The following is a 19,531-nucleotide window of genomic DNA, read 5'->3' on the forward strand; positions in this document are numbered from 1 at the left end:
ATTGAGTCAAACTGAATCGAGTCGAGTCCAGCCCCAACTTGGAAAAGACTTTACAAAATATCGCGCCGAGTCATAGCTGAATCCAGTTGAGCTTGCGCACGAATTGAGTACCGAAATCTCGTACATTCGAGTGGAATTCGAATAGCAAATTGGGTTGGCCTCAACTCAACTTGCATGCCTACGGACCAAGCCAATATAACGTGCGTTGGCCCTGTATTCCTGACAGCACAAGGGCTGAAAAGCTTGTGCAAAACGTGCAATAACTAAATATTATGTAAAACACATAAATCTAATCAAAGGGAATTTTGCAATTCTCAAAATTAATTTAGGGTCTACCGCTGTTTTCGGGCGATCCGGCCTGGTTGGTGCTGCTCCCGGTGATTGAGTTTCTTCCAGATGAGTGGTATATTCTAGGCATTGGGCACATATCTAGGCAATTTTAGAAAGGATCTCATCCTAGAGGATTTAAGACTGCTAACTTTGCTGTCGCTGGCGAAGATGAGCAACCGACCGTCGGCCATATTGGTTGATTCCTAGCCGATTGTGAAGAAGCATGTATCTGATGAATTCTTAAAACTAATGTTATTTTCTATCTTTATCGAAGAACGCTTTCACCCGATATTCTACTTGCCTCCCAATTTGATTAATAATTGGGTAACAATGGAGAGAATGAAAGTACCAATGGTGAGATAATTTCATTCTCAATTCTATAGTCGTACCTAAAGTGCCAGTCATCAATTTGGCAAGGGTGTTTCCATAAAATAACGAATCAGCTAATCAGTTTATTGCTCTGTTTAAGGAAAAAAACTAGGAATGGATGCCTAACTTCATTTATTGAATGAGCATTTACAGATTTGGCATTTAATGGAATGAAACATAATTGAAGTAGAAAGATTTGAAGGACAAGACTATTGATTTTTTTTTTTCTAATTTGGGACCGTTGACACATAAATTTTAGCCATTTGATTTATCATCTATCTCATAAATAATTTAGGGATCAAACGCGATCCCTAAAAAAAAAAAAATACTGATATTGTATGTTTTGCACTTGCAATCTGCATTACAGTTCTTTGTATTTAAGGTACTAATAGCATTTAAGACTCGCTCATTTGCGTCAAAAGTGTTGAGAGGATGTCCTAGCCTATTTTTGATCGAATTTGACCGAGTTTGACCAAGGTTCACCGAATATGACTAGGGTTAATTAGTATTGACTGAGTAGGCCGAATTCATTTTTGTCTTTCGAATCTATCTTAAGGTATGTTTTCTCTGCCTAACTGATTTTTTGCTTTTCGTTGTGGGTTTCCCGAAGATAGAAGGAGCTTCTGTGTTTGCATACCGCCCATTGATTGTTTTGTCATTGGTCACCTCTCTTTAAGGGAGCAAGTTCACTGCTTGCGCAGCAGCTCTTGACTGCAAATTTCGTGGGTGGAGTCCGAACGCCGCTGGAATATAGAAACAGACTCGTGAGGGTGGACGATGTGGCTGTGGTGCTTGAAGACAAGCCCAATTGGAGTCCGAATCTCTTCAGATTCATAGGGGCAGGGGTAGACGTGGCCGATTCCACGGAACCGCCGGTTCTCGGCCCACGGTTCCATATGGCCATGTCTAGGCAGGGGTAATGTTCTAGAACCTGGAGGACGACTGCCGGTGGGCTGTTGACCAAGAAATAGGCGCTTGGCATTGAAAAGTTAGATCTCACGATGAATATTATTTCGGATGGCATTTTTTCTTTTTAGAGGATCTGCCGGGCCTTTTCTTTGGCTATGACCTTTTTTTTCTATACCCAGCGGTACCAAGGAGGCAAAATCCTATTCGGACCACCCCGGGCTCAGTCGGTCAAGCGTGTAGTTCTTGGTCGACGGCCCACCGGCGACCGTCCTCCAGGTTGTAGAACATTACGCCCTACCCCTATGGGTCCGAAGAGATTCGGACTCCAATTGGGCTTGTCTTCGAGCACCGCAACCACATCGACCACCCTCACGAGTCTGCCTCTTGATTCCGGCCGCATCACGAAGCTCCTCCACCCACGAAATTTGCATTCAAGAGCTTCTGCACAGGCAATGAACTTGCTCACTTACGAGAGGTGACCAATGACAAAAAAAAATCAATGGGCGGTATGCAATCGCAGAAGCTCCTCTTATCTCCGTTACATTGACCGTGCCATAATGAAGTGAATGGGGATGATTGTTTCAGGTTTTGTGAAGACCATCCCAGCTGCTTCTGCCATGGGAGTCGAAACCCTTGCTCTTAAGGAGCGCTTGTGGTGTTTGGCAGAGACAGGAAATGTACTTAAGTTTAACTCCAGTTCAGTTTTGAAAGTGAAAGTTACCGTGACAACCAGGCCCTCCTAAGCATTTTTTAGGAATGTACGGTGCTGCAGGCCCCGCTACAAATTATCTCAATTAACTATTGCTCCCGAGAGCTCAATCAAGTAGCGGATTGGATTGCGAAATACAACCAAATAGGAAATCTCCCATCTAAGTGGCTAACCAAGCGTGCACATAGTAACAGCTCTGCTCTAAAAATCAACTGACTTGAAGTTGATTTTTCTACTTCTGAAAAAAAGTAAATTTCTTTTACTTCTTGAAGTGGCTCCAAAACATACTTTTGAAGCAAAAAAAAAAAAAAAAAATCTCCAGACGTACAAAAATGAAGTTGTATAACTAGACGAATTTCTATTTCAAAAGCACTCCCGGAGCTCCAAGCCTGCGAACCCCTTTGGATGTGTTATATCTAGAATCTTATTCTCAATTTCTCATGTCGTTTAGAACTCTTGCAAAGATTTCTCCATCACGTCCTCCCCTCCTTCAGCTCGGGTGAGACGGCTGCCTACGTAAGCGGTGACGCATGCACCGCGCCAAATTTGTCCTCGTCTTCTTGGTCCTCCTTTACTTTATTTCCACAGAAACTGCCACAAACTTGAAATGTCCCATTTGACCATTCTTTCAGTCTTTTTCCTTTGTTTTTTATTTCCCTTTTTCTTGTTGATCATTCACCTGCCTTAACGGTCTATTTCATTCACTGACTCTTGTTGTCCCACTATAAGCACTCCCTATATTTTCAAATTCACGAGCCATTTCATCGAGAAGCAGCTCTAGAGTGTTGCAGGTTCTCTCTCTCTCTCTCTCTCTCTCTCCCCCCTGTGTGTTTGTGGAGTCATATGCTATTTCCAGTTTCTAAATTTGTCTGGGGCGATTGCTTGACACTGTATAATGAATGGGAGTTCTAATTTCTTTTGGGTCATGTCAAGTTGAGGAAATTTAACTGGCGTTTTAGTTTGGAACAAAGAGCAATGGACTGTGACTTTGCTTGCTTTCCGTTTTCGATCTACATAAACGCAGTGACTTCTTGTGATTTCACCATGGTGGGTTTTCTTGCTTAACTTCTTTCAATCACAAACTCCCTGCAGTATTCATGATGGTTGTTTCTGAACATGTGCATTGATTCAGGGAAATTTTCCTTAATGAGATCTCTCAGTGAAAAAAGTTTCAAAGCTGAAGAAGTTGTGATGGACCCTTGATGAACTAAGAGCGGATGCCTTACTTGATCATCTAAAAGATGGGTTTTGAGGTGTTGGATTGGTATTGCGGGCCGGTGGCGATTGGGATTTGGGCAAGGACCACGGACAGTGCTTTTGGTGCGTACACACCTTGCGCTGTTGATTCCTTGGTCATTTCCATATCCCATTTGGTTCTTTTGGGTCTCTGCTGCTACCGAATTTGGTTGATCAAGAGGACCTTGAAAGTCCAGAGATACCTTCTGAGGTCGAGATGCTACAATTATATGTTGGGATTGCTTTCTTTTTACTGCGCTGCCGAGCCTCTGCTGAGGTTGGTGATGGGCATCTCGATTTTCAATTTGGATGGTCAGACAAGCCGTCTTCCATATGAGGTAAGAATTTTACGGTATCAAGGACCTATTTGATTCTCCAACATTCACGTAATATTTCTTTGGTTGGTGAACAATCTTGATTAGCTGGTTATTTTGTTTAATGTGCAATCACGCACATCGACAGTCCCATATGTAGTGCTATTAACAAACTTGCATTTAATGGCTAGTTGCTCAACCTTAACATATAAGAAAGCATAATACCAAAGTATTCACTAGCACATTGATTCTCCTTTTGTATATTCTTTTTCAACTGGTTTCTCTTAGAAGAAGCTTGGCACCAGTAGATCCTCGTGGGACTACAGCATTCCTCATTGCTTATTCTGTGTAATGTTGAACTTCATGATAAAAGCAATGAACTTAATGGAAAACATCCTTCTTTGTACGTGTGAGCTTTTCAACTTCCGTAGGTTCCAAGTTTAACCCTCAGAGTAAGCAAATCAGCTATGGGTTACAGTTGACTTTTCAATACTGCAAGTCTGTTTCTACTGCTGCCATACCCTGAATTTCAATGCCGTTTGGCGACTAATGTCTGATAAGTTTTCAGGGCACCAGTCTGTAACATTCTCAAATAATGCTGTTTCACACTGGCTGGCAAACTGAGAGTCTAATTTGCATTTTAGTAACACCTTTTTTGTTTGGCAGATCGTTTCGTTAACCATAGAGTCTCTTGCTTGGTGCTCCATGCTAGTTACGATTTTCCTAGAAATGCACGCTTACATCCGGGAGTTCAAGTGGTATGTGAGGTTTGGACTCATTTATGTTCTGGTGGGGGAAGCTGTGATGCTAAATCTCATTCTCTCAATGAGAGACCACTATCAACATCATAGGTTCGTTTCTATTGTTCAGCAGACATTTAACATAACTGTTCATGCTTCAGAATATCTACCTCTTATATTCTCCTATTCATTCACTTGAATGCAAGTAGAGAAAAATGGTAATGTTATTAGATGCTCTCTCTCTCTCTCTCTCAAACTATGCAGATTGATGGAAAATAGTTGACATAATTGACTTTTCTACTCTCAAGATGCTTTAGAGTGCGCATTTTCCCTCCTTGGTGGCGACATTGCATTGCTGAAAATTATGTCATCGCTAAATCATCACAGATACATATTTGCAATATGTCATGTTTAATAGCCACTTGTAGGGTTAGTTGCTTTACCCTATCAAATACTTGAATTGGATATCTGAGCTTGGGGAATTAAAAAACCTTTTCGAAGCAGGTTATTCTGTTTCAATTCATCTCATTGTTGAAAAATTTAAGATCCATGTTCAGTGTGTTCCAGGGAGGACCCAATATCCATCTATATTTATTGTGCAGGTCTGCACTTTATCTGTACATCAGCACGGTTTTTTGCCAGGTTACGCCTCTTTGAATTTACCGTTACTCTTGACTCATCTGTTTATAGGTTTCCTAGCCTTTTGAACAATCAGCTCCTGCTGGGATTCATCAATTAATCCCTTTGATCGTCAATTAGTGAGATTTCTTTGTGTCATGGGCCACCTTGATCTAAAGAATCCCAACTAAATCTTCTTCTTCTTCATCCTATTTTTTTTATAGGTTATATTTGGGATTCTTCTTTTTGTCTATGTTCCCAATCTGGACCCGTATCCGGGGTATACTATGATCCACACTGAGCCTCTTGATAGTGTTGAATACGAGGCTCTTCCAGGAGAGGAGCAAGTTTGTCCTGAAAGGCATGTCAACATATTTTCCAGTGAGTAATAATTGAACTTCATTTGTCTTATCCAACAGTTCGGCTTGTTTTTCATATGACCAGACCAGTTCAGCTAGTCTTTATGCATTGACATGCCAAAGCACTGCTTGTCATTCTCCAATAAGCACTGATAATAAGCCTGTAAATTGACATTTTCAGATTCTGTCTGCTTAATGAGTCAAATTTGGTTGTTTTTTGCTTGGTTTCTGATGGTGGCATTCATTGGTTCCCTGTTTACACACATCTCCTCCTCCCTGAAGCAAGCCTGAAAATAAAAGTGAGATGACACACTTCTTTGAGGGTCTAGCGAAATGGAATGTTGGACTTTGGTTGGCGTTCTGTTAATTAGCTGCTTATTGCTGCATCCTTAATAATACTCTCTCTCTCTCTTAAAGGGATATCCTTTGGGTGGGTGACTCCACTTATGCAGCAAGGCTACAAAAGACCAATTACCGAAAAGGATGTTTGGAAGTTAGACTATTGGGATCAGACTGAGATGCTGATTAAAAGGTTCGCGTCAGTCACTTCTCTTACCAAAATTTTTTTGTGAACACAGATACATTCCTAAAGCATTGCAATCTTATCTTATTTTCCAGATTCCAGAAATGCTGGGCCAAAGAGTCTCAAAGGCCCAACCCGTGGCTTTTAAGAGCTTTGAACAGCAGCCTTGGGGGAAGGTATGTATCGGTTGAATTGCATCTCATCTCCCATTGTTCATTCCATTTTCGATTTGACAGTGCACTGACATCTGTGCAGCATTACTCGTAAGCGTCCTCATTGTTTGAATGTTTACTTGTCTGCGTTGCTTCAGGTTTTGGTTGGGAGGCTTCTTTAAGGTATCATACTTGCCTTCATGATGTAATTGATCGCCAGACTCATTCCAAATTGTTCAGATTCCTTAGTGTGAAGATTTTATGGGACCACAGCTAACTACTCTAAAAGCTTAAGCTGATAGAAGAAGGCGTGGTTTAATATTTATATATTCCAACACTCCCCCTCGCGCTTAGTCTGATCTTTTTGCCTAGTACTAAGCGTGGAAATATTCATTGGGGATGCAAATAGGGGCTTGGAAAGATTTGAACTTGGGACCTCCTGCTCTGATACCATGTGAAGATTTTATGGAACCATAGCCAACTGCTCTAAAAGTTTAAGCTGATAGAAGAAGGCGTGGTTTAATATTTATATATTCCAACACTTAGTTATGGTGAATGGTTGCTCAATCAAATGTCCATCTCCTTTCCTAATAGGTTAATGATGGCCATATGCTATGCATGCCCCGTTATATAAAAACTTCGCTTGAGCAGAACCTTAGAAGCTCGCGAATCTGATATAAGAAAAGCAGTCTCTAAAGGACAGTCTCTGAGGCTTCGTCTCGTGATTAAGCTTGAGCAATCACTATAATAATCGTCCTTCAAGAGCATACTGCTGACTTCGTATTCAACGCTCATTGGAAGCTTAGTAACCCTTTCTTACATGAATCACTACAGATCGGGAGCGATCTTTCTGAGTTTGCAGGGCCCATATTGCTGAACTACCTCCTTCAGGTAAGCTGTTCCAACTCTCTCTCTCTCTCACAGATGAATGCCTAGGCATCAATTTTATAATCAATGATGGACTCTGCTTTTAAGATTTCGATGAAATCCTAGAATTGTGAATTTTTATCTTCTAGGAACGAGTGCTTCATTACGGAATTGTTTCCATGGAACCTTCCTCTTGAAATGACTAGAATATTGTTCAATAGACCATCTTTGGATGGAAAACTTGTTAGTTGTTCACAGGGAGGGCAGACCCTGGCAGAAACAGAGTTAACATGCGCTTATCTTAGGGTCAAATGTCATTCTGCGGTAATTATTCCAGTGTGCTCCTTGTTGTGACAGAGAAGTTGCTCTGATTTACATAGGACAACAAATGAACAGCAATGGCGTAGTGACTATAGGAACTATGATCAGCTCAATAAGAATCTCATTGGTTCTGTTCTATGGGTATATTATCTTGAAGTCTCAATTGCCATGCCTTCCGTGGTGAAGAATATTCTGCTCATGGACTGACCTTTTACTTTTTCATTTTCATTCAACACCTTGGTGGATTATGTTAGGTACAGGTTACTTTTCCAGGAACTTATTTTTTTCTAATGTGTCTTTCTTTGCAACATGCAGTCAATGCAAAGAGGGGACCATGCATGGATTGGTTACATCTATGCCCTTTTTATTCTCGTCGGTGTGGTATGAGCCTTTCTTTGTTTTGTGTCGAGTGTGCAATTTATGTTAGGAAACAGTCCTATCCTTCTAATTTTGCACACTGTTAAATTTTTGTAGTGCACTACGTGGAGTAAATATCATTATCACCTTTGTAAATGGTAAATGAGATTATTGCATATGCCAATATTGTCTGTGTTACTTGTAATCGTCGGTGCCTCTGGCTTGTGGTTCTTATTCCATGATTGTACCCTTTCTTCAATAAGATATGTGAGAATTACTGTTTTGGATATGTTATTAACTTCTGATTGGACTCTGTTCAGTTGTTCGGTGTGCTTTGTGAAGCCCAGTACTTTCAGAATTCATTTCGGACTGGATTTAGGCTGAGGTCAACTTTGGTAAAACCTCAAGCAGATTTGTACAGATCCTCAGTATCAGATGCTCATCTAGGTTGTTCTCCATCGTTTGTCATAGTAGAGCAACTATTAAGCTTATTCAACCAATTGGTAGGTGGCGGTCATTTTCTGCAAATCCTTGAGACTCACGCATGAGGGTCGCCAGAAGTTCCAATCTGGAAAGATAACAAACTTGATAACAACAGATGCTAACGCACTTGAGGTGAGATTTCTCACCTGAGACATGTCTATGACATTGTTACCATAGTTCTCTTACTGCTGCAATGTGATTTAGTTAAGTCCATGTTGACATCGTGGTTAGTACATATGCCCCACTCTTCTGATTTTGCAAAAGCAAATTCTATGAACAACATCTGACATGACACCTGATATTGTTCAGCAAACATGCCGACAACTTCACAACTTATGGTCAGCTCCGTTTCGTATTGTTGTTGCCATGGTTCTTCTGTACCAGCAATTAGGCGTTGCTTCACTGCTTGGATCTCTCATGCTTGTCCTCATGATCCCCTTGCAAGTAACCTTGTGCTCTCTCTTTCCCTCAAAAGTTATCCTCTCTATAGTAATACCTACTTGTCCATGTATTTTTGCTGACTTGGGGGGCCAAGGTCTCTTCGATTTTAAATTTTAAGGGGCATTCTGATCTAGGTACTAATTAGAGGTTGTTTATCTTTTGAAACTTCAACATAGCAATGGTTGTATCAGTAGTATGCTCATACGGCAATATCATGTTGGCATGGCCCTTTGTGCTAAAATGCATGCTATAGGAAAGCCTAATACGGTTGCTTAAGATATGAAGGCAATTATTTCTTATTGCCATTCTGACCGAAGAAAAATGGTCTAACAAGTAAAGAGTTCCATGAGTTAAAATTAATGATCTCTGCCGCCTCTGCTTATTGCTCGTTAACTATCACAATCTCTATATTATGCTACAAGTGGTTAACTAAACGAGGTTTGGTGCCGCATTGTCACTCTCAACTCATCGATTATAGTTTATATCATGATGATTGATCCATTATCTGACAATCTATTGTTTTCAAGTTCTAATCCTTATTATGGTGAATTAGACAATCATAATCAGCAAAATGCAAAAGCTGACCAAGGAAGGGCTGCAGCGGACTGACAAGAGAGTCAGCCTTATGAATGAAATTTTTGGAGCAATGGAGACTGTGAAGTATGTTGAATAGGCGAGAAGCCATGGCCTACGTTCTATGGCTGTGTTCATTTTATAATGAATTGAATTCACCCAAAAAATTCTTGCAGATGTTATGCTTGGGAAAAGAGCTTCCAATATAGAGTTCATGAAGTACGAAGTGATGAGCTTTTATGGTTCCGTAAGGCGCAACTAGTATCTGCGGTATGGATTACTTCAAAATTAAGATAATTGTATGCCTTTGGATTGTGGAAATATCATCTGTATTGACAGTTGGAAAATTCTTGCTTTCCCCAGTTTCATGTCTATGTCGGTATAAAATCTATGTGTACGCATGTACACAAGCGCATCCACATACCCATACGCGCGCATGCACAGTTAAAGAAACCAAGCAGACTGACAGCAGCTAAAATACTTTCATAGGTGCTCGTGTGCAATGAATCATACATCATGAGAATAAGGTAGTGTAACATCGAGAAAGGTGATTGGTTTGCCTTGTAAAATTATCCATCTGGTCTTGGACTCCTTTCACCGTTGCATGTAAGCTAAGTAGTCATAGACTTATACTAGCTGTTTTCGAATGAGCAGACTTATTAGAGTGCAATGAAAATAGTCTTCATTTGTTTCTTAAGTAGCAATAGCTGAATGAATTTAAACCCTTTTTGTCAGGCGTGCATGAGAGCTATAGGACATGACATTTTCTCCTTCCATAATTCTAGATGGTGTTCTATTTGTCTAAGAGTTCAATTTTGGTGGCAGTTCAACAGCTTTCTACTGAACAGCATTCCCGTCATCGTAACCGTTGTCTCATTTGGGACATTCACTTTGCTTGGTGGGGATTTGACACCGGCAAGGGCGTTTACATCACTTTCTCTTTTTGTGGTGCTACGGTTTCCTTTGAACATGCTCCCTAGCTTGATGTCTCAGGTTCTTTCACTTCATCCTACCCTCATTGCTGTGTCTCTTTCACTCAAATAGAATGGTCCACCGATGTCCCCTTCGTCAACTTCAACATGTGTGGTTATTATGTGGATAGAGGATCTATCATTTTGTTTTTGCTCCTAATTGTGTACCTCAGATATGTTGGCATGATACCCTTGTTCAGTTTAAGCATTTACTCATATTGCTTAAGCGAAGAAGAAAATAATTGACCATATCAAACTGCAAGAAAAATAATAATAGAATATCAAAGGTGAACTGTAGTAAATCATCATACCGATGGGGTTGACTCTTTGAGTTGGACAATACAGAGTAAGAAAATTTTGACAAGCATTTCTCATATATTACATTTTCCTTTAACCTGAACTAAATTGTCTAGTTGTTGAAATAGAATAACCGATAGACATTTAATTAGTTGAAGGTTAAACCTGTTACATCAATGTGATAATTGAATTGAAGGCTAAAGATGTTGTGATAACTAATCTGTAACAGATTATCTTTTCATTAAATGGCTTTTACAATATTTGGAAAGTGGGAATCAGAGTTTCTGTTTTGTGCTTGTTACAGTTTTTCACTTTTGCTTTCTAAAAAATGACGCATAGTGCCCATCTTAGATCCAGCAATTTTATTATGACAGTGCTTGCAAACATTTCTTCGTCATCTTTTAGTTTCCAATCTTTATTTTCTGTCCCAGGTTGTTAGTGCGAATGTTTCCCTGCAACGTTTGGAGGAATTATTTTTAACTGAAGAGAGAATACTGGTTCCAAATTCACCGATTGAGCCAGGAGAGCCAGCTATTTCAATTAAGGATGGGCACTTCTCATGGAACTCAAAGGTGAATAAATATATGCTTCATTTTGTCAAAAATCACTTACCTAACTTTTTTCAATGTGAATAAACTGTTGATTTTAGAATGTTTAAGTTTTAAGGGTTGTAACACCATCAAAATGCGTTTATAAACAGTAATAATCACTGATATGTTTGAACGATCGGGGCACATAAATATAAATTTATGAACCCCGAAGTTGGCTGATGCCATAATCGAAATTTAAACCACACCTTCATTGAACAACTTAAGCATTTTGTTAAGTGAGTAGTGTTCTCACAACTTCTATAAAGGTGACCATCTTGCAAGGAAGCTTGTGCTAATTTTCGAATTGTAATTTTTTGGGGTAAATTTACTCTTGCTAAATGTCTAAGGAAAATAACTGAACTCGAAACTCCAAGGAGAACATAATTTCTCCGGGAGAATGCGTCTCTTTTGCCGCCAATTTGCCGCCAATTTGAAGGTTCTAGTTAACGTAGCTGTGTCATTCTAACTGATATTCGATGATTCAGCATAAATAAATGGTCATTTATGGTGGTTCCCGGTCTTTTTGTTGCAACATTTTTTTTCAAGTGGAGGCTAAACTTTCAGCTAACTCCAGGCAGAAAAACCCACCCTTTCTGACGTCAACCTGGAAATACCAGTGGGTAGCTTAGTTGCTATTGTTGGTGGTACTGGACAAGGAAAGACATCCCTCATATCCGCAATGCTCGGGGAACTCCCTCCTGTCTCCAACGGATGTGTTTCTATACAGGGAACCGTTGCTTATGTTCCTCAAGTGTCGTGGATTTTCAATGCAACTGTAAGTTGCACAGTGCTGGTTTTATTTTTCTGTTGATGTTGGCCGCCGTATCATCAATTCATCTCATGTCCTAATCCCCAGTGTGTGATATCAGGTCCGTGACAACATATTATTTGGGTCCGAATTTGATGCGGAAAGATATTTGAAGGCAGTCAGTGTTACTCAATTGGAGCATGATCTTGATTTGCTTCCAGTTAAGTGGAACTCAGTGCCTTGCAAGAATCTCTTATTAACACAGGATATGATCCATTAACTCTCTGTTTCATTTATTCCTCAGGGTCACGATCTTACAGAGATTGGTGAAAGAGGGGTGAATATAAGTGGAGGCCAAAAGCAGAGGGTTTCCATGGCCAGGGCTGTTTACTCGAATTCAGATGTTTACATATTTGATGACCCTTTAAGTGCGCTAGATGCTCATGTTGGTCGACAGGTATGAAATTCATGAGACAATGTCTGTCACTTCAGATTACCACAGATGTGGCAATTGATGTTATACAGCTTCAACAATTACCTGTATACTCGGAAAGATTTTTGCGCAAAGTATGCTCAAATGCTTCGGTTAAGCAAGGACAAGAATTTTGATCATAGTCCTGCCCTTAAGATGACTTACTGCAATCAATCCGGGGATAATCGAAGCAACATCTGCTACTTTCGATACTCTTAAGCATTTTCTGATTTGGGACTTCTTAACTTAAAATTGGGTATTTCTATTGTTGTGTTTGTTTCACCTACTACTTTTATATTTTTAGTAACTTGGGGTGTCCGAGCCTTTTGCTCCACTGCTCTCCATGTCTGAAGTGAACTTTAGTTTCAGATTTGTAGATGTTCCATTCAGTAGAATCTCTGCCTGAATTTTCAGAAATGAGGCCAATTTCTGTATTATCTTATACTAATCCGCAGTCAAGTACAGGTGTTCAATAGCTGTATCAAGGAAGAGCTGAGAGGGAAGACCCGGGTTCTTGTCACGAACCAGCTTCATTTTCTTCCTCAAGTGGATCGAATCATTTTAGTTCATGAAGGAATGGTCAAAGAGGAGGGGACTTTTGAGGAGCTCTCTAGAAGCAAGGTACTTTTCCAGAAACTCATGGAGAATGCAGGAAAAATGGAGGAAGAAATAGAAGAGGACGAGGAGGGGGAGAACAAAAATGTAGAGGAGAAAATATCCAAACCAGCCGCTAACAGCACTGTTAATGAATTGCCTAAAGATCGAGGCCATGGGAAGAAAGGTAAAGGAGGGAAGTTGGTACTTATTAAGCAAGAGGAACGGGAAACTGGCGTTGTGAGTTGGAAAGTCCTGATGAGGTACTGAAATGCATGATATGAAACTTCATCTCTAACGCTTGTCGCATAGCCATATTACACCAAAAGAGGCTTATTTATGGATGACCTAAAGACTTTCTTGAACTCTACAGTGGAACTAGGGTTCAAATAAGCCAATTAAATGACATCAAACATGCATGTGATATCTTGAACTCTAAGTTCAAGAAAGTCCATGTAACACCTAAGACAGTATGGAGGCAATATCGATGTAGTGTAAGTTTGTGCAACATTTCTTTCTCAGCTTCACTTGACATCACTCAAAAGTCTATAGGTGGCTTTTTCTGCGATGCTTAGGTATCCTCCATATCACTAAAGGCTTATAAACACCTAATGTCCCTGCATTCGCCATCTCCTTAATTGTAAACCCGAACACTCTGTTTTGTTTTGTAAAATGGTCTTCTCCCTCTTTCTGTCATGACTCATAAATCTGAACCACATAGAATTACATAGCGACAATGCTACTTGTCTGTGAAATGAATATGATCTTAGTTCCTTTTTCACGTAATACATTTTTAGGTACAAAGGGGCACTGGGAGGCCTGTGGGTGGTGGCAGTACTCTTTATTTTCTATATTTTAACTGAAGTCCTTCGAATTTCAAGTAGCACATGGTTGAGTTTCTGGACAGATCAAATCACTTCAGAGAACTACAGACCAGGATTCTACATATTGATCTACGCAGTCCTTTCCTTTGGTCAAGTACGTCAATGCCGTAGATAGATCTCCTGTTCAGTTTCTCCAATGTTACTTTCTTTCGTGCAGTAGCTTGCGCTTCTATAATTTCTTTTTGTTTCTTTTTGAAGTGCCACATTTCCTCTTAGTGCTTGAGTTTGGCTTAAAACTTCTTGCTTATGGTGCAGAATCAGTATTGTATTTTCAGATAGCATCTCAGTTATCATACCATGAAACAGACTATTTGTTAACTTTACTATATTTATAGATTTCTGTACTTTAATCTTTGGTGGATGAGGGTATATGTCAACTGAAGGGAAGGTCTTTTTAGCAATGTCTGTGACAACTCCGCTTTTTCTGTGAGTCAGGTGACCGTGATGCTGGCTAATGCTTATTGGTTGATTATTTCGAGTCTTCATGCGGCGAAAAGATTGCATGATTCTATGCTCCAGTCTATATTAAGGGCTCCAATGCTCTTCTTTCACACCAACCCAATGGGTAGAATAATCAACAGGTTTGCCAAGGATCTAGGCGACATAGATCGCAATGTCGCGCGATTCGTAGATCTGTTTATGGGCCAAGTCTGCCAGCTACTTTCAACTTTAGTGCTTATTGGAATTGTGAGCACAATCTCTCTTTGGGCGATAATGCCGCTCTTGATCTTGTTTTATGCCGCCTATCTGTATTACCAGGTCAGTGCAGTTTTGGTCGTGCCATAATGCTTTTGCATGCATACCAATATGTTCTCTGCTACTTACAGCAACAATTGCCAACCCTTGTCCCACTAGGCGGGGTTGGCAATTTTCTTCTTCTACATTAACTGACAGTTTCACGTTGTGTTTGCATTTTTTGTAACGCTTGTGACATTATGCAACTCCATTTAGATGTTCCATAGTGGAAATTCTGAATCAAAATTTCCATAATCCTTCTATAGGAGAAAGCAACACTTTATTTCCTTCATTCATTTGAAACAGTGAATAATCACCAACAGTTCAGTAATAAAAATTTCTTTTAGCCATCTTTTTGTCATTTTTTTGTGGTAGAAGGGGCCTTAATTGTCAAGGCTAACAGAAAATCCTTTCAATTTCTCGATAGAACTACACTTCTTTTCCTAACGCATGTTTTGTCCTCTTACCATATAGCTAAGTCCTCTGGAAGTCTGGAAATAATTGTCTTTCTAATTGTTTTCTTTGCGGTTGTTAACAGACTATATCTCGTGAAGTGAAACGCTTAGATTCAATCACCAGATCTCCAGTTTATGCGCAATTCGGAGAAGCATTGAACGGCTTGTCAACGATACGTGCATATAAAGCATATGATAGGTTGGCCACCATTAACGCCCAGGCCATGGACAATAATATCAGATTCACCCTTGTCAATATCAGTGCCAACATTTGGCTCAACATAAGGTTGGAGACTCTAGGAGGCATAATGATCTGGTTGACTGCGACATTTGCAGTTATGCAGACCGGAAAGGCAGAAAACAGAGCAGGGTTTGCTTCAACTGTAGGTCTCCTTCTTAGCTACACTTTGAGTATAACAAGCCTTTTGGGCGGTGTTCTGAGACAAGCGAGCAATGCTGAGAATAGTCTAAATGCTGTAGAGCGTGTGGGTGTGTACATAGAATTGCCTTCCGAGGCTCCAGCTATAGTAGAGAGCAACCAGCCCCCTCCTGGCTGGCCTTCATCAGGATCAATCAAATTTGAAGATGTGGTCCTTCGTTACAGACCTGAACTTCCTCCCGTCTTGCATGGATTGTCCTTCTCGGCAGCACCTTGTGAGAAACTGGGAATAGTTGGAAGAACCGGTGCTGGAAAATCTAGCATGATAAATGCTTTGTTCCGAATCGTTGAGCTGGAAAGAGGAAGAATTTTGATCGATGGGTGCAACACTTCTAAAATAGGACTGGAAGATTTGCGGAAAGTCCTTAGCATCATACCACAATCACCGGTTCTTTTCTCGGGTAGGCATTGTGAAATGCTCTTATCACATTGACTTGTTTGTTAAAATCGCTTTGCTCTTCCCTCCCCGTTTCCTTCAAGTTCTCTGATAATCTGTAGGAGATTCTGCTAACAAGTTCATGCTTGTCAGTCTGCTCGCTGGTTGATATGGCTGTGTCCTCTAACCATTTCACATCTGAGAGTTTTCTCTCACTTATTATGTCTGATATTGGAGGTCCAGAACTCTTTACTCCTTGGACCAATCATGTTCACAAGAGCTAATTACTATTCTTGCAATCCAATTCTTTACCCGACAACTCTTAGGCAGTAAATTTCTTTGGACGTGAACATTCTGCTGACCAGTCCTAGTCTGTTCAAATGTCTTATTTTACCGTTCTTCTACTTTGGTTTGATTACAAGTAACATTCTAGATAAAAATCGGCCAACTTTCTTTTCATGACCTGTTCGATATTTCATGTGAAAAAGGATACCATACGAGTCATAACTGCATGCACTGAACTCCATTACTGCGAATTGAGGAGCTTCCACAATAGACCAAAATGAACCTTGTGACTCCATTGTTTGTGGAGACTAAATATCATTTGGAATGGCTTATCTGTTCTCAATCCTGTGTAGGAACTGTGAGATTCAATCTCGACCCTTTCAACGAGCATAACGATGCTAATCTCTGGGAGGCTCTAGAGAGAGCACATTTGGAGGATGTTATCAAGAGGAAATCTTATGGCCTGGATACTGAGGTAAGCTTGCAATGAAGTTACTTATCGGTAGTCACCTACAATGTTAAAAGGGAAAATATTGATGTTATGAAAATTGTACTGTGAAGGACAAGGATTGTTAGAGGTTGTCTAAAGCATGCATGTGTTGAGATGGTGACAATGACAATGACTAGGCTAATGCCCTTTGGTAGAGAAACGAGAGACATCGAGTCGAATGTATACAAGGCATCCGTTGCATAACATTTTCCAGATATGTTAGATGTTTTGTCTTAATTGAAGTTGCTAGTCGATTTCTATATATGTTTGGACTTGCCTATATGCAACAGGCCGATGTAATGCTCTTCATTGTTCTACTGGCTTCAGAATGCATCCATCAGTTCTTTCTTGTTAGTTAAGAAAGGATATGCTAAAAATCTTCACTGATATTGATATTGGTTGCGTCCTGTCAAGGTTTCCGAGGGAGGAGAGAACTTCAGTGTCGGACAGAGGCAACTGCTATGCCTTGCTCGAGCATTACTAAGAAGATCAAAGATTCTTGTTCTCGATGAAGCAACTGCGGCCGTCGATGTTAGCACCGATTCTCTCATCCAGAAAGCCATCCGTGAAGAATTCAACTACTGCACCATGCTCATCATTGCTCACAGACTTAACACCATCATTGACACTGACCAAATCCTTGTGCTCGATTCTGGCCATGTATGTTCTGTCATTGCTATTCATCATACATCAGTTCTTGCAAGAATTGCATATTCCCAGCTTCTCATCATTAATACGGAAAGGCGAAAACCACACTTTTCTCTGAAATACAATAATTACGGGGCTTAAAACTTTTGAAGAATGGCAAGTCAAACATTTCGATGTCATTGTGTTTCTACTTTCTTACTTACGTACTAATTGGGATGCTTTCAACTTTCACTTCAGGTAGCAGAACATGATACTCCAGAGAATCTGCTGTCAAATGAAGCGAGCGCATTCTCTAAGATGATTCAAAGCACCGGTTCTGCCAATGCGCAGTATCTACGCAGCTTAGTCCTCCAAAGGAAATGAACCAAGTTATGGCTGGAAACGAAATATTCAGACAGCAAGGGATGACGTTCGGCCTCTTGCTACTGGGTTGTCGCTGGCGATTTTGCTCCAGCAGTCAGCCTCACTTCCAACCACGCCCTTCAAATTTCAAATATCGACAACGATGACAACGATGGCGACAACATCCTTAAGACAACGAAAGATGCAGTTATAACACCCTTCTGAATATTTGCTCATCAGTTTTAGTACCAGGGAAGTTGGGAATTCACACTATTCATTGAACTATGGGAATCCAGGATCGAGGCTTAGGTAACCTCACTAAATGGAAGTTATCTAAATTAGAGTTCTGTCGCAACTTGTCATGTATTTTTCACATAATTCAACGTATAACGCGCGAATCTTCTCGTGAGTCTTACATAGCTTCTTTGTACGGCTTGAATTTCATTACAATGTAGTGCGAATAGAGGATGAATCCTCCTGATTCGAAACCATGTGGCCGAGTTGTGGCAAGGGTATCACCGAGCTAGACCTGATCATCCTTGCAGCCTAGATCGACCCTAGAATTTGATTACTTAAGGTACACGTTATGTTGTAACTTCCATGTGTTTTAGGTAGTTTGTTTAAGTAAAAGCTTCATCCATGCACTTAGCCAAAAAGAAAAATTAAAAAGAAATCGGTGACAATACATGAAATACAAGGAGGTTGTGCGCGCAACTGAATTCAAATAACAATGAATATCTTCAAAATAACTGTAGAGAAAAAGAAAAGTATGCTACATTAGTTTTTGGTTATATATTCCTTTTCAGAAGTAGATTTTTATTAAAACTCAATAAGCGACATCTAATGTCCAGAAATAACAAGAGGAAAAAAGAAAAATACCTTAGATTATTTGGACAAAAGATCCGACATGTTGAACTGACTTTGATTTGGGTGCTCTTTTTTTTTTTCTGATCTAGAAATAGATTTACAAAAAGTTTTCTATACGGCGATGGCGCTGGGTACATCGTACCTAGGCGCACACTGCCTTTTGGCAAAACCATAGCTATCGGACAGAGAACTCTCGGCGTGTGCTCCTCGCGGATGTTGATGAGGCCGCCCGTTGTGCTCTAGTGCTATGACATGAATGAGTCGGTCTCTGCGGATCGTACCGAGTTAAATTATCTTTCAGATTTGCTTATTTTGTTACATTTATATCTCTATCTAGAAGTTAGGTACCTCTATTTCACGTGCAATGGAAATTGTCTCTCTAACCCAAAAATGAAAAAAAACTGATGTGACAACATTTCTATCACTAAGCCTAAGCATTTAACATATCAAATAAAGGAAACTCAAAACTAACAATATCACCCACTTCCCCATGAACGTCACTAAACTAACCATTTCTATTCTTCATTCTCCTTAACTTATTATTATTATTTTTAGCCCAGCTGCGCAAAAGCAGGTCCATGTTGTTTCCGAAGCATGTAATAAGTCAACATTTTCTATCTTTAAGTTTCTTATGATACCTTGCATCAAGATTCCAGTTTCTTATCCAATTCAATTTTTGTTCGCATCTGCTGATAAAAAAAAAAAAGAATTCAGCTGTTAATTACAAGACCACTAGTGGGGATAAACTATCAGTTGCCAATACCAGACATTTATAAATTAAACGGGGTCGGTTTTACCTACGTTTTTTATGCGCAATGTTGCTAATCACAGGAATAAATGACAAACCTCATGTAAATTCTTAGTCTTGAAAAAATTACCAAAAATGTTCTAAACCTATTGCAATTGTGTCAATTTTGTCCTAAACTTTTTTTTTTACCAATTCAGTCCTAAACCTTTTGCAATTGTACCAATTCAGTCCATCCAATCAATTTCGATCGATCGGCACCGACGTAGATGCCAGTGGGCCAGCAACATAA

The 19,531-nt window shown here is 40.0% G+C and overlaps 1 protein-coding gene across 4 annotated transcripts; it reads left to right on the forward strand.

Moving 5' to 3' along the window:
* Positions 1 to 3,248: 3,248 nt before the first annotated feature.
* LOC115726801 (ABC transporter C family member 12-like) lies at positions 3,249 to 17,780 on the forward strand. Of its 4 annotated transcripts, none has more exons than XM_048285085.1 (26): positions 3,249 to 3,891; positions 4,534 to 4,718; positions 5,210 to 5,249; positions 5,450 to 5,606; positions 6,002 to 6,116; positions 6,203 to 6,283; positions 6,418 to 6,442; positions 7,094 to 7,150; positions 7,763 to 7,828; positions 8,125 to 8,199; positions 8,312 to 8,419; positions 8,597 to 8,731; positions 9,282 to 9,388; positions 9,478 to 9,571; positions 10,127 to 10,294; positions 11,001 to 11,141; positions 11,734 to 11,934; positions 12,029 to 12,127; positions 12,212 to 12,364; positions 12,845 to 13,236; positions 13,771 to 13,951; positions 14,293 to 14,544; positions 15,131 to 15,887; positions 16,501 to 16,622; positions 17,052 to 17,297; positions 17,523 to 17,780. In XM_048285085.1, exons 1-26 carry the CDS (start codon positions 3,559 to 3,561, stop codon positions 17,646 to 17,648), a joined length of 4,416 nt encoding a protein of 1,471 aa, XP_048141042.1. In that variant the 5' UTR covers positions 3,249 to 3,558; the 3' UTR covers positions 17,649 to 17,780. The 4 variants fall into 4 exon arrangements, with proteins under 4 accessions (XP_048141042.1, XP_048141043.1, XP_030512711.1 ...); XM_030656851.2 differs by having other exon boundaries at positions 3,250 to 3,891; positions 14,293 to 14,616; XM_048285086.1 differs by lacking the exon at positions 14,293 to 14,544.
* The last annotated feature ends 1,751 nt before the right edge of the window (positions 17,781 to 19,531 follow it).

This window comes from Rhodamnia argentea, chromosome 9, assembly GCF_020921035.1.
Source record: "Rhodamnia argentea isolate NSW1041297 chromosome 9, ASM2092103v1, whole genome shotgun sequence".
NCBI lineage: Eukaryota > Viridiplantae > Streptophyta > Magnoliopsida > Myrtales > Myrtaceae > Rhodamnia > Rhodamnia argentea.